At 43.9% G+C, this 15415-nt stretch overlaps 1 protein-coding gene across 1 annotated transcript; it reads left to right on the plus strand.

Annotated features, from left to right (window-relative positions):
* Window positions 1-9193: 9193 nt before the first annotated feature.
* On the plus strand, window positions 9194-10439 carry LOC120989478 (E3 SUMO-protein ligase ZBED1-like). Its single transcript, XM_040417605.1, has 2 exons — window positions 9194-9651; window positions 9858-10439. The coding sequence occupies exons 1-2, from the start codon at window positions 9205-9207 to the stop codon at window positions 10338-10340; spliced, it is 930 nt and encodes a 309-aa protein (XP_040273539.1). The 5' UTR covers window positions 9194-9204; the 3' UTR covers window positions 10341-10439.
* Window positions 10440-15415: the final 4976 nt, after the last annotated feature.

Here is a 15415-nt window from a genome sequence, read left to right on the forward strand (position 1 = left end):
GAGGTACTAGACAAGGTTGCCCCCTCTCCCCCCTTTTGTTTGCGGTGGTAATCGAACATTTGGCATTAAGAGTGAGGCAGGACAGGTCCTTCATGGGGATCTCTAGAGGAGACAGAGAGGAGAAGATAGGCTTATATGCAGATGATCTCCTTCTGTTTATGGACGAGCCTGAGCTGACTCTGCCCAGAGCAATTGAGGTAATAGGGAAATTTGGCACATACTCGGGCTTGCTCATAAACTGGACGAAGTCAGCTATTATGCCTCTTTGGGATCATGGGTGGCCGGAGAGTATACATAATTTACCGGTAGTGGACCAGTTTAAGTATCTTGGCATCGTGATCACAAGGGACCCTGGCGTGTCTGTGACGAGAAATATAGAACCGATAGAGTCCTTATTTATTGATAAATTTAAAACTTGGAAGGCATTACCGATTTCGGTGATGGGGAGATTGAACCTAGTTAAAATGATTCTGCTCCCCAAGGGCCTGTATCTCCTGTCACATGCATGCGCCCCGGTACCAAAGGCCTTCTTTGACAGGCTGCACTCCCTGATAACGGCGTTTGTGTGGGGAAAGGCTAGGAGGAAGCTCTCGCAGAAAGTATTACAGAGGTCTAAGACGAGGGGGGGAGCGGCTCTACCCGATTTTTTTCTATATTACTTAGCCGGCCAGTTGAAATATATAGCGGCATGGGTCAAACAGGGAGAACTACCAGGACCGGAATATTGGTTGAGGGAATATCTTAATCTTTCTAATCTGTGGCCTGTCTTGGAGTCCCCAAGTACAGTATCCAGGAGACTACTTCCTGCGCATAGACTGGCTAACCAAATATGGAAAGCAGCCAAATTAAATTCGTATGCAGATTTACCAGATGCAATCCCGCTCTGGGACAATCCCATGTGGCCGCACTTGGAAACATTAGAGGGTGCAGGGATATGGAAGGGATGCGGAGTGTTGACATTAGCAGAGCTGTATGAAGAGGGTGTATTACGAACTTTGCAACAACTACAGGAGAAATTTGAGATTCCCCACTCTTTGTTTTTTCGGTACCTTCAGTTACGGCACGCCCTAAATGATCAGTTTAGAGGGACAGGTCGCAGTATTTCCAAATATCCTCTGATAGGGGTGCTCAGATCGCAGGGACCTAAGGGCATTATCTCTATACTGTACACATATTTACTAGGTGATCGCATGATTCTTCAGCCATTGGAAGTAGAAGCGAAATGGAAGGTTAATATCCCAACTCTTGATGCTGAAGAATGGGAGGAGGCTATGTTGGTACCCACTAGGGTTTCCCCGTCGGTAAATAATAAACTGATACAATTATTCATATTGCATAGGAGCTACTTAACCCCCCTCAGGCTCTATAAGATGGGGAGACTGCCTAGCAGCAGTTGCCATAGATGTCAAGAAGGGAGCGCTGATTTCTGGCACTTGATATGGGGATGTAGACACTTACAAGTATTTTGGAATAAGGTTTTAGAGATTCTGTCTACGATAGTGCCTGTATCGATAGGAGCCTGCCCAAAAATATGTATCCTAGGGATATTAGAGGAGGAACAGTGGACACATCACCAGAGAATATTCCTAGGGGAAGCCCTCTTCCTGGCTAGGAAGGCTGTAGCATTGAGGTGGATGGCGGATAGAGTCCCCACAGTGAACCAATGGAAGACCTTGATGAACCATGCAATGAATATGGAAAAAGTAGTATATATACATAGAAAATGCCCAGGGAAATTTCAGAAAGTGTGGGGAGAGTGGTGCTCTTCAAATCATTCCTTGCAACCTGTGCACTTGCACTCTGTGTCGGAGGATAGCATTGCATTAAATGTCTAAACACTAGAAAGTAGATATGCTGTATTGTTTGATGCCAAGTAGCGAAATATTGCTGATAACCACCTGACACATTATGTATCACGACTGTACTATGTGGAGCTGGAGACCCCCCTGCGTGGGGTGTTAATGCTCCAAAATATGCTGAACCATGCTTATTGTTAATTTTCAATAAAACGAGTTTAAAAAAAAGAATAAGGTTCCCACCACCATGTTTGACAGTGGGGATGGTGTTCTTTGGGTTGAAGGCTTCTCCTTTTTTACGCCAAATGAAGGAAACATCATTGTGACCAAACAATGAAATTTTTGTTTCATCTGACCATAACACAGAAGACCAGAAGTCTTCTTCTTTGTCCAGATGAGCTTTTGCAAAGGCCAAGCAAGCTTTTGTGTGCCTTATCTGGAGAAGTGGAACCCAGCAGTGTGCAGTGTCCGTTGGATTGTCTGCCTTGAGACATTGCCACCAGCAGAGCCCAGATTCACCAGGATGACCTTGGTGGTGATCCTTAGATTCTTTTTCACCTCTCTAACTATCCTCCTGGCCAGCACAGGTGTCACTTTTGGCTTCCGACCACGTCCTCTGAGATTTTCCACAGTGCGGAACATCTTGTATTTTTTGCTCAAATGTAATTAAAAGCTGAGAAATGCTTTTTTCCCCCACAATAATGCCTCTTGTACATCGTCTTATTATTTTTTGGGAGACACCTATGTCATTTCCCATCAAAAAATTACTTGCTGGTTGAATAAAAGTAACTTTAAGTCAAAATTTGCCTGGGGTATGAATAATTATGGGCAGCACTGTATATATATATATATATATATATATATATATATATATATATATTGTGAGGCAGTGACAGGAATCATTTATGATGGGAGATATGTGTCACCCGGAATGCTGCAGGAAGCATTCTAAAAGAGGTTTTGTTTGCACCGGGAACATGTCACCAAGGTGCCCGGCCTTGGTGGAGTAAAGGCCCCTAGATTAGGTGTCAACTAAGGTAGTTGGTGGACACTATGACAGATAGCATAGCTGGTTCCAGCTGGTCCGGGTCGGGCTTTTACTGGGAACAGGCAATATGCTGGTGGGTGCCTGTTCCCCATGCTCCAGTCTGGGACTTGGGGCATGCTCAAGTCCAGGGATTCTATTTAATCCTGCTGCTGGACTTAGGTGTGTCTCAGTCTGGGGAAGAAGGTAGACAGTGTGCGGAAACACTGTCAGTGTGTGCTGTGTTTGTTGGACCTGGCTGTGATCTGGATTTATCGGCTGTACGTATTTGGACAAGCCTAAATAAAGAAGAATTTGATGAATTTTGCGGTGTCCCTGCCTCTGTACACTGGTCAAGTGAGTACGTTTCCTTACAATATATATATGTATATATGTATATATATATATATATATATATATATATATATATACAGTGGATATAAAAAGTCTACACACCCTATTAAAATGTCAGGTTTTTAAGCTGTTAAAAAATTTGACAAAAATAAATCATTTCAGAACTTTTTCCACCTTTAATGTGACCTATAAACTGTACCACTCAATTAAAAAACAAACTGAAATCTTTTAGTTGGAGGGAAGAAAACAAAAAAATCCTAAAATAATGTGGTTGCATAAGTGTGGGGCTTTTTTTTGTCACCTTACAAAGTGTAATAGCAAAATTAAAAAGATCAAAAAGTCATATGCACCCCAAAATAGTGTCAATAAAACCGTCCTCTCATCCCGCAAAAAATGAGCCCCTAATTAAGAAAATCGGCTAAAAATAAAAAATAAACTGACTCTCAGACTATAGAGATAGTAAAATGTTTTTTTTTTGTTTAAAAAAGGATATTATAGTGTAAAACCTAAATAAATTTTAAAAAGTAGACATATTAGGTATTGCCGCGTCCGTAAGAATCTACTCTATAAAAATAACACATGACCTAACCCGTCACAGTCAAAAAACAAAAACAAAAAACGGTGCTAAAACAGCTATTTTTAGCCAAATTTTCCATTTTAATCCATTTTTTCTGTTAAAAAAAGCAAGGGTTAACAGTCAAACAAAACTCAATATTTATTGTCATGATTCTGTAGTTTTCAGAAACACCCCATATGTGGTCATAAAATGCTGTATGGCCAAACGGCAGTGCGCACAAGGAAAGGAGCGCCATATGGTTTTTGGAAGGCAGATTTTGCTGGACTGTTTTTTTGACACCATGTCCCATTTGAAGCCCCCCTGCTGCACCCCTAGAGTAGAAACTCCAAAAAAGTGACACCATTTTGGAAACTACACCCCTCAAGGTATTCAAAACTGATTTTACAAACTTTGTTAACCCTTTAGGTGTTCCACCTAAGAGTTATTGGCAAATGGAGATGAAATTTCAGAATTTCTATTTTTTGTAACCTTGCCTCACAAAAATGTAATATAGAGCAACCAAAACTCATATGTACTCTAGAAATTGTCCCAACAAAACTGCCACCTTATCCCATAGTTTCTAAAATGGGGTCACTTTTTTTGGAGTTTCTACTCTAGGGGTGCATCAAGGGGGCTTCAAATGGGACATAAATGTAAATAAACCAGTACAGCAAAATCTGCCTTCCAGAAACCATATAGTGTTCCTTTCCTTCTGTGCCCTGCCATGTGTCAGTACAGTAGTTTACGACCACACATGGGGTGTTTCTATAAACTACAGAATCAGGGCAATAAATATTGAGTTTTGTTTGGCTGGTAACCCTTGCTTTGTTACTGGAAAAAATGGATTAAAATGGAAACTTTGCCAAAAATTTTGAATTCTTAAATTTCATCTCCATTTGCCAATAACTCTTGTGGAACACCTAAAGGGTTAACAAAGTTTGTAAAATCAGTTTTGAATACATTGAGGGGTGTGGTTTCCAAAATGGGGTCTTTTTTTTGGAGTTTCTACTCTAGGGGTGCATCAGGGGGGCTTCAAATGGGACATGGTGTAAATAAACCAGTCCAGCAAAATCTGCCTTCCAGAAACCATTTGGTGTTCCTTTCCTTCTGTGTCCTGCCATGTGCTCGTACAGTAGTTACTATAAACTACAGAATCAGGGAAATAAATATTGAGTTTTGTTTGGCTGTTAACCCTTGCATTGTTACTGGAAAAAATGGATTAAAATGGAAAATTTGCCAAAAAATTGAAATTCTGAAATTTAATCTCCATTTGCGAATACCTCTTGTGGAGTCATTTTTGGGTGGTTTCTATTATGTAAGCCTCACAAAGTGACTTCAGACCTGAACTGGTCCTTAAAAAGTGGGATTTGGAAAACTTCTGAAACATTTCAAGATTTGCTTCTAAACTTCTAAGCCTTGTAACGTCACCAAAAAATAAAATGTCATTCCCAAAATGATCAAAACATGAAGTAGTCATATGGGTTATGTAAATGAATAACTATTTTTGGAGGTATTAATATGTGTTATAGAAGTAGAGAAATTGAAACATGAAAATTTGCACATTTTTAAAAATTTTTGGTAAATTTGGTATTTTTTTATAAATAAAAAAAATATAATTTGGACTCCATTTTACCAGTGTCATGAAGTACAATATGTGACGAAAAAACTATCTCAGAATGGCCTGGATAAGTAAAAGCGTTTTAAAGTTATTCACACATTAAAGTGACACTGGTCAGATTTGCAAAAAATGGCCTGGTCCTGAAGGTGAAAATGAGCCCAGTCCTTAAGGGGTTAAAGTGCCTCCGGGGGTGTGCCGCTGGCCTGTGGAATTGTATAAAAAAGTGCTGGCATTAAAGTGGCCTGTTCTACCCTTCAATAATTCTGGGCTCATGTTTGGGGGATTGGAGAACTACACTCTTGGGATTGCTATAATAATTACACTCTCCAGAGTATAATCCCTAGCTCTTGTAAGAGCTGTTCCTGTTTTGCTCTCTGGAATAAGGAGAGGTTCACTCACTGGAAGATGGAGCCCGGCCTTGGGTCCAGGGTAGGTGGAGTACGGCGAAACCCCAAACCAAGCTGCAGCGGTTCGTGGGGTTTTCGGTGGTTATGGTGGCGAGCACTAGGAGCATCGTTCGACGGAGGCACCCTGTCAGGGTGGCAGGCGTTCCGTCTTTTTGAAAACTGGGCCGCAGGGCATTATTCCAACATGATAATGACCCCGAACTGAGGGTGAAGGTAATGGACTGGCCAAGAATGTCTCCAGACCCTAAACCCCACTGAGCATCTGTGGGGCATCCTCAACCGGAAGGTGGAGGAACACAAGGTCTCTAACATCCACCAGCTCTGTGATGTTGTCATGAAGGAGTGGAAGAGGATTCCAGTGGGAACCTCTGAAGATCTAGTGAATACCATGCCCAAGAGAGTTAAGGCAGTGCTGGAAAATAAGGGTGGCCATACAAAATATTGACACTTTGGGCACAATTTGGCAATTTTCACTTAGGGTGTACTCACTTTTGTTGCCAGCGGTTTATAGGGCTGTCGAATATAATCGATGCATCGATGCATCGCGATTCGACCCCCGGCGATTCTGCATCGATGCGGTTGCTTTAAATAATCGATGCATGTTGATGACGTCAGCGTCGCGTCCGCCGTGCAGCCGAGTCGGAAAAAAGTTTTTGGGCGCCTTCTTTCCCGCCTCCCGCCTCCCGCTGACGTGTCAGAGGGGGTGGCCACAACATTGAGTGAGCCAGGTCTGACTGAGTGAGGAGGAGCCGGAGGCGTGGTTTCCGCGCATCTCTGGCTCCCAGTCAGACACTCAGAAGCAGGCGGCAGTGCGGACGTGCGGTGGCTGGCGGCGAGGTAAGTTCTGTCACCTATGAGTATGTAATATCTACCTCCAAAGCGCCTGCCACCTACACAGCATATACACCCACCTACCGCCTGCCACCTACACAGCTCATATTGCCGCTTCTCATACCTTTGCCGCCCGCGCCATGTTTCTTCTTTATTTTTTTCGGTTGTGTCTCTTCTTATTCTTCCCCTCCGTCTACTACAGTGGACGGAACTTTAGGTTCCGGGTCTATGAAAGGTGGTCAAACAGCGGCCCCTAGTGGCCAGTCTGGGAATGTCTACATTTATCTCACACTATTGGAGATTGCTCCCAGCAGGAGGTGATCCACACTGACAACTCTCAGCTAAGGGCAGGGATCTGAAACTGCTGGGGTGTCAGATTTACTGACAGTTACTGATCCTGCACCATCAGAGCCCCTTCATACGTGTATCAGTCCCTACTGAGAGGATGGTTATTGTGGATACAATGTAGCATACACAGGATCTATCAACCTGAAACCTCCAGGACTAACATACTGATGGTCTCTCAGGTTCTTTCACACTTGCGTTATTCTTTTCCGGCATAGAGTTCCGTCCTAGGAGCTCAATACCGGAAAAGAACTGACCAGTTTTATCCTAATGCATTCTGAATGGAGAGCAATCCGTTCAGGAGGCATCAGTTCAGTCCCTCTTACGTTTTTTGACCGGAGAGAATACCGCAGCATGCTACAGTTTTCTCTCCTGCCAAAAATCCTGAACACTTGCCGGATCCAGCTTTAAACTTATATTGAAATGTATTAGTGCCAGATCCGGCATTAAAATTGCTGCATTGACGGATCCGTTCTTCCGATCTGCGCAGACCTTTAAATCTGTGAAAAAAATAAACACCGGATCCGTTTTTCCAGATGACACCGGAGAGACAGATCCGGTATTTCAATGCATTTGTCAGACGGATCCGCCTGACAAATGCATCCGTTTGCGTCCAGATTGCCGGAATCCTCTGACGCAAGTGTGAAAGTAGCATTAAGCACAGCCTCGAGCACCAATGTAAACTCTCTACCGCCGCCTACCATGTGCCATTTATAATGCTGGTGCCTTTGGGCCCCTCGGGGACCGGAGTCAGATGTAACTGCTACAGAAAGCTATGTCCCGTGTCCCCATTGTCTTGGTTTCTTTACAAGGTTCATAGAGGTCACCACCGGGGGGCCCATAAATTTTTTTTGCTATGGGGCCCAGTCATTTCTAGCTACGCCCCTGCGCCTGCGCAGGTGCCACGTGCCAGCCAGACTCTGCCACCTTGTTGTGACAGGTAGGTGACCATCACACAGATACACCACTCACAGAGACTGCAGCTGGTCACTGCCTGTTATTAACTTATTACCGTACCTAAAAAAAAAAATTGTGTCACCTCAGTCACCACCTGTCCGTTTTTCCTCACTCCTCAGGCTCAGTCCAGTCCACCACAGGCAGGAGGAGAATCGCTCCACCCGACCACCACCAGCAGCCAGCAGTGTTACTTTTTCTGTTGATCTAGTGGCAGGCTTTAGGCTTAGTCACTCAAATTCAAGACTTGTGTCATCCCTACTCACAAATTCACATAGATGCCTGGCATGCATTGCATTTGCTAGTAAATAAAAATGGCAGAAGTAGAACAAAAGGAACGAGAGATAAAAAATGCACCTAGCTTTTTAAAAGCAAACATCTGGGAACATTTTGGCTTTTATGAAAAAAGTAGGAAGCACGAATTGGACAAGTCATACGCTGTGTGTAAAATCTGTCACACAAAAATTAAATATCTAGGGAATACTACTAATCTGAGAAACCACGTCAGCCGTTTTCACCCAGAAATGCTAAAACCTACCACCACCACCACCACCAAGGAAATGAACCCAGATCAGCCAAGAATTGATGCAATGTTACAGTCAACTTTGCCGCCCAACTCTGAAAAGGTAAAGAGAATAACAAAAGCTGTGGCAGCTTTCATAGCGAAGGACCTGCGCCCTTACTCTGTTGTGGAAAACAGTGGGTTTCGCTACCTTTTGAAGACGATAGAGCCGCGTTACAAGATCCCGTCACGAAGTCACTTTACAGAAAACGTCATACCTGCACTCTACCACGAAACCAAAGCTAAGATAATTGCATCAATGAGCCAAGCAAGTCGAGTCGCAATAACGTGTGATTCCTGGACTTCAGTCACGACAGAGTCTTATGTTACAATAACAGCACATTACGTTAGTAAGGACTGGCAGATTTTGTCGCATGTACTGCAAACGAGAGCCATTTATGAGTCTCACACGGGTGCTCATCTGGCAGAGCTACTTTCTCATGTTGTGGAAGAATGGCAGCTGTCCGATAAATCTGTAGTGCTTGTGACCGACAACGCGTCAAACATGATAGTTGCAGCTCAAGTTGGAAAATTCCCCCATGTGAAATGCTTCGCCCATACACTGAATCTTGCATCCCAGCGAGCGTTGAAAGTGGCCACTCTCTCTAGGCTTCTTGGCAGAGTACGTCGGATATCCACATTCTTTCACCGCAGCACTAGAGCAAGCCACTGTCTAAAAGAGAAACAGAAATGTCTTGGCCTGAAGAATCATAAGCTGATAACTGATGTGGCAAGAAGATGGAACAGTGCATACGACATGGTCGAGAGGTTCTTGGAACAACAACCTGCAGTCTGTGCCACCTTGCTGTCTCCAGAAGTCAGAAGAGGAGAGTCCGATCTCTGCACTCTAAACGAAACAGATGTGTCAAATGCAGAGGACGCCGTGAGTGCATTAAAGCCAATGAAAGATGCAACCATGCTGATGTCAGAAGAGCGCAATCCAACAGTTTCTCTCATTGCCCCTATAAATGCACAACTTCTCCAGAGCATGACAGACACGATGGGAGACACACCCATGATCCATGAGATCAAGAATTCTATTAGAACAGATCTCCAGAAGAGGTACAGCAGTGAGGCCGAGAAGAAGATCCTTCATACAGCCTCTGCACTGGATCCTCGCTTTAAGGGACTGCCTTTCATCCTCACAGATGAAGAAAGATTGGAGATATTTAAAGGAGTCACTGAGGAAGCTGCATCCTTGGAGGTAATTAAATTAATTTGAAGAATTCCATCATGTTTCTTCTTGAAACGACAGTAGCACAAGCACTACCACGCTTCTGAATCTGATGCGGTGCGGGAACTGTACTGTCCGTTTCCTGTGCTTTTTCATCACCCCATCAGAATCAAAGGCATTGACATTTGTGTTTTTACTTATTGTTTTTTTTCCGTTTCTTTTTTGTTCAAACACAGATTACATCAGATGAGAGTGAGAGGACACAAGAGGATCATCAAGTGCCTAGAAGAAAACAAACTCTGGAAGAAGAGGACAGTTCACCCATCGAAGACAACCATTCTCCACCATCTCCTCCCAAAAAGGCCAGATCGCTGCTCGTGAGTTTGCTGGGACAGTCTTTCACTGACACTGAAGGTACAATAGAACCCAAAAAGACCCCCTATGCCAAGGCTGAAGAGGAAATGGAAAACTATTGTAAAGCCCCACCTCTGCCTCTCACTGAGGACCCTTTGAACTGGTGGCGTGAGCATGAGGTCATATTTCCCCTCCTTTCTCGGCTGTCAAAGCAATACTTGTGTATCCCAGGTACAAGCGTGTCTGCAGAGCGGGTTTTCTCCACTGCAGGAGATGTGGTAACTGCAAAAAGAAGCGCCCTCAAACCAGACCATGTAGATCAATTGGTGTTCTTACAGAAAAATCTACATGTTCCCAAATGCTGAGCAGTGTTTTTAATTTTATAGATTTTGTTTATAGCATTGTCTCTGCCACTGAAATTTTTTATTTCTCTGTCTCCCCTGCCAGACTCCCCTTTTCCCTTCCCCTCCCCTTTTCCCCCTTCCCCTTCTCTTTTCCCTTCCCCTCCCCTTTTCCCTTTCCCTCCCCTGATTATTCTGATTAATCAGAATATATGATATTATTCTAGCTTTTAGCAGCACTGGAGTGGAGAGGAGATGGAGAATGGTTTTCTATTATGCGACTGTCCGTCCGAACCATTTTGTATTTTTACACTGACGTGTTTTTTGGTGTTTTCCCAATGTGTCTGTCATGCTCTGTGAATTTCTGACTCTGTTTAGGGGTTTAACCTTCAACCAAAAGAATTCTGTATTTAATTCCAGACAACTGACGCCCGCCAAGCCACCAGAGGAAGGCAAATCCTTGAAAGAATAAATTGAAACTTAAAACCTGGAGTAAATCTTTATTGGATCACACAAATACACATTCACACAAACCAAAAAAACACACACCGACCTTCTGACATCATGTCTGACTATGGTGGCTGTGCCACATTGCCCGTCCTGTGGCCTGCCCTTTACCATTATGATTCAGTGAGGAGGATGTGTGTTTATTTTTTTTCTGGTATTCTGTGGTGTGTGTTTGTGATCCCATAAAGATTTGTCCAAGGTTTTCAGATTCAGTTGAAAATGTATTCTGTCAAGGATTTTCCAGCTTCCTCTAATGGTGGCATGGCTTGGCTTCAGTTGATGTATCGTGGTAGAGTGCTTGCTGAGTGCTCAGTGCAGGTAACGTTTTCTGTAAAGTGACAACTCTGAGAGCTTATAGCACTGATCTAGACGTACTACCCATCTGGTGCTGGTGGTGGTGCTGGTGCTGGTGGTGGTGCTGGTGGTGGTGCGCTCCTGCTGCCAAAACAATCACGGTGAACCAGGAAGTTCTGCAACACAGACAACTTGAACACACTGTGTGACAGACAGTTCCTGACTGGCAAACATCACAGTGAGTGAACCTATAACACAGTCACTGACTGTGTTATAGGTTCACTGACTCACTGTGATGTTTTACAGTCAGGAACTGAAGTGCTCCTTTTTTTGTAGGTACTGTTTAATATTATATAATATATAATATATATTATATGGTAAAACTATTGTAAAACTTATAAACTAACTGCACCAGCCAGGCCAGCACAACAGTTTAATGTTACAGAGACACTGACAGTACTGTTTTAAATAAATACTGTTGTCTGCTGCACTGTTTTGTTCATTCAGACTTTGCTATATGATATGCAGGGAACTTGGTATGATTTGTTTAAATAGCAGATACAAATAAATATTTTTGTGCAATTTCTGACTGATTGAATTAATTTTTTGATGTAAAATTGAAAAACAAGGGGACTTGGGTAATAATCTTGATGCATCGTGATGCATCGCCGAATCGAATCGAATCGTGGACTTGATAATCGTAATCGCATCGAATCGTGAGACGAGTGAAGATGCGCAGCCCTAGCGGTTTAGACAATGGCTTTGTGTTGAGTTATTTTAAGGGGACAACAAATTGACACTGTTATACAAGCTGTACAAAGTGTCATATCTTAAGTGTTGTCCCATGAACAGATATAATAAAATATTTACAAAAATGTGAGGGGTGTACTCAATTTTGTGAGATACTGTATCTCTCTTCCACAATGAAGAAAGTTTTGGCAGTTCACAACATCTGTTCTGGCATCATAGAACCAGCATTAGAAAAATAGGCCTCCAAAAACTGCTCCAGTCCTTTGAGGTCTTGCAGTGAGCCCAAAATAAATGTAAAAAGCACATATTTAGTATCATTCAAATTGGCAGGAATATATGAACGTGTGGTAAAGTGTGTTTATTCAAGGCGACATGGTGAATGTGAAAAATAGGTCACGGAATCAAAATCAAAATAGGTCACTGTTGAGCGAATCAAGTTTCGGATCCAAGTTTTAGATTGTTTTTCAGGTTTAAAAATCAATAGCCGAAATAATTCACCCGCAAGACTTTGGTGATAATACATTTAACCTCGCCAGAGCCCATACATTTGAATGCGGTATGGAGACAAATCTTCGTACAACATTCAAGCAAAGTTTTGAACGAATCGACTTTGGATCTTGGATCTAAAGCTCGACTCATTCAACCCTAATGAATACCTTAGGGGGTCAGCATTTTAAAAAGTAGTCACTTTGTTGGCGTTTCTAAGGTTTTGGTACTGTACAACATATGATCTGGCAGTATGGTGCCATAGAACCAGCAATGGAAATCCTCTCCAGTCTTTTGAGATCTTGTGGTGAGCATAAACAAGATGTAAAAAGCACATATAGGGTCATCATTCTAAATGGCAGAAGTACATGAACATGTGGTAGTTTATGTTTTTTCAAGACCACATGGGGAATGTGAAAAATAAGCCACTGAAATAATAATTAAAAATAACTTGGGGGAAAAAGCTATTTTCATTTTTATCCACTTAATTTCATTCAAATTTGGTGCCATAACTCCAGCAATGGAAAACTAGAGCGCCAAAATCCATAATGCGCTCCACTCATTTCAAGTCTCGCTGTGAGTCCAGCCAGTAGACACATTGCACAAATAGCATCTATTTCCACAGCACAAACATACATAAATCTTTTGTCACACAAAAAAAAATAATAAGGAAAAATATTTTTCCATTTCAGCCACCATGATGGCCACAAGGAGATTGACCCTTGACCTCTGTAGGGTTAGGAACACAGAGAGAGAGTTTAAATTACCCCACCCACCCTCTCCCCTCAGTGTTCCCTGTCCCTACAGGAGTCTGGTCAGAGAGAGGCCTCTCTCATGATGGGAGGTGAAGAGTTTTTACTTCAGGATGGGTCTGTCAGGTGCTAGGAACCCTCCTTAGATTTACCTGTGCAACATCCTGGATGTATATATGTGGTGCTCGCTGCTCTGCCGCAGCCTCCACCTGCTACATTAAATCCCCTGTGCTCTCTTTCCGCCTGCGCCGTCCTGTTTAGTATTTGGCGCAGGTGCAGTGAGTAAAGGACGCACTTGGAGTGCTTCCTTCACTCACTGCGCCTGCGCCAAATACTAAACGGGACGGCGCTTCCGCAGTGAGTGAAGCCAGCGCAGGCTCAGTGAGGGAGGCAGGCAGTAGAAGCACATCCTTCACTCACTGCGCCTGCGATGAATACTAAGCGGGACGGCGCCTGCGCAGTGAGTGAATCCAGCGCAGGCGCAGTGAGTAAGGCAGGCAGCAGAAGCGCATCGTTCACTCACTGCGCCTGCGCCGAATACTAAACGGGACGGCGCAGGATTTACTGGACGAAGAGGAGAACTCGCCAGTCAACTGGACCTGGGCGTGCCTAAGGGTGAGTAGACCGAGCCTCTAGGTGCTGAAGCAGCGCCCTCATAGCACCTAGAGGCTCATTAGCATATTTTAAAAGTGTTTATTTTAAGAGAACGGCGGCAGGCAGAGACTTAGAAAGCACACTGTTATGTACTGCTGACATTAGCCCATCGCTAATGTCAGTCAGCTACATAACGTAATTTCTGATGACAGAAACCCTTTAACTTGATATGACTAAATCTGAGGCCCTAAACGTCTCCCTACCCAATGCCTTGGTTTCTTCTCCTAAAACCTCTTTCCCCTTTGCCTGGCCATCAAATGGGATAACATACCTAGGTATAAAAATCGCAGCTGACTTGTCACAACTCTATAGATTAAAGAGGACCTTTCACCATAATAAAACCTCTAAACTAACTATACAGACGTGTAGAGCGGCACCCAGGGATCCCCTTGCACTTACTGTTATCCCCGGGCGCCGCTCCGTTCTCCGGTTATAGCCTCCGGTATCTTCATAGTTAGGCTCCACCCAGGGGAACCTGACGCCGTCTCTTTCTCCTATGCTGTAGCGCTGGCCAATCGCAGCGCTCAGCTCATAGCCTGAGAGGTTTTTTTTTCTCTCAGGCTATGAGCTGAGCGCTGCGATTGGCCAGCGTTACAGCATGGAAGAATGAGATGCCGGCAGGTTCCCCTGGGTGGAGCCTAACTATGAAGATACCGGAGGCTATAACCGGAGAACGGAGCGGCGCCCGGGGATAACAGTAAGTGCAGGGGGATCCCTGGGCACCGCTCTACGCGTCTGTATAGTTAGTTTAGAGGTTTTATTATGGTGAAAGGTCCTCTTTAAACTTCACCCCTCTCCTTCAGCAATTCCAAAGGGACTTGGAAACCTGGCATCAACGGTATTTCTCCTGGCAGAGTTAGCAGATTGAAAATGACCTTGTTGCCTAAATTACTCTATCTCCTGCAGACCATCCCTCTCCGTATCCCAGCTGTATTCTGGTCCCAAGTGTGCCGATGCTTTACGCAATTCGTATGGTCACCTGGAAAACCACAGATTAACTGGGTAGTGTTAACCCGCTCTAAAGAGGCAGGGGGGGGGAGGTTCTTCCAGACTGCCGCCTCTACTACCATTCTACTGCCTACGCCTGACTTTTGGACATGCTGCACACCGATACCTCCAAATCCTGGGTACATATAGCACACTACTCTTCTCCCAAGGCTTTGACAGTACTTCCATGACTAACAGGCACCTCATGCCCTACCCCTGCTAAGCTTTCTTTCATGGCCCGCCACACTTTTGCGATAACAGCGTCCATAAGCCGCCACACCTTTCTAATTGATTCTAAAGGTCCCTTGGTCCCAATCACTGGTCACCCACGCCTCCCTCCAGGACACTTGCCTCAACCCTTCCTCAAGGGTACGAAGACTTGCCCACTTAGATTTTACCATGTCCTTTCAGGATCCTCTCTGAAGCCCCTTTCTCAACTACTAGAGACCCCCCTCCCACGTAGCTCCTTTGAGTATTTACAACTCCAACACTTCTACTCTTCTCTGAGTAAGTCCCATACATTAAACCGAAACCTCACAGCATTTGAACAAATGTGCATAAACCCCTCAACGATATTCAGGAACATATCCACTATATATAAACTACTAATACATCAATGCTGCTCACACCTCCATCTTTTTTGTCAGGCCTGGGAGAGAGATATAGGTA

This window comes from Bufo bufo, chromosome 2, assembly GCF_905171765.1.
Source record: "Bufo bufo chromosome 2, aBufBuf1.1, whole genome shotgun sequence".
Lineage (NCBI taxonomy): Eukaryota > Metazoa > Chordata > Amphibia > Anura > Bufonidae > Bufo > Bufo bufo.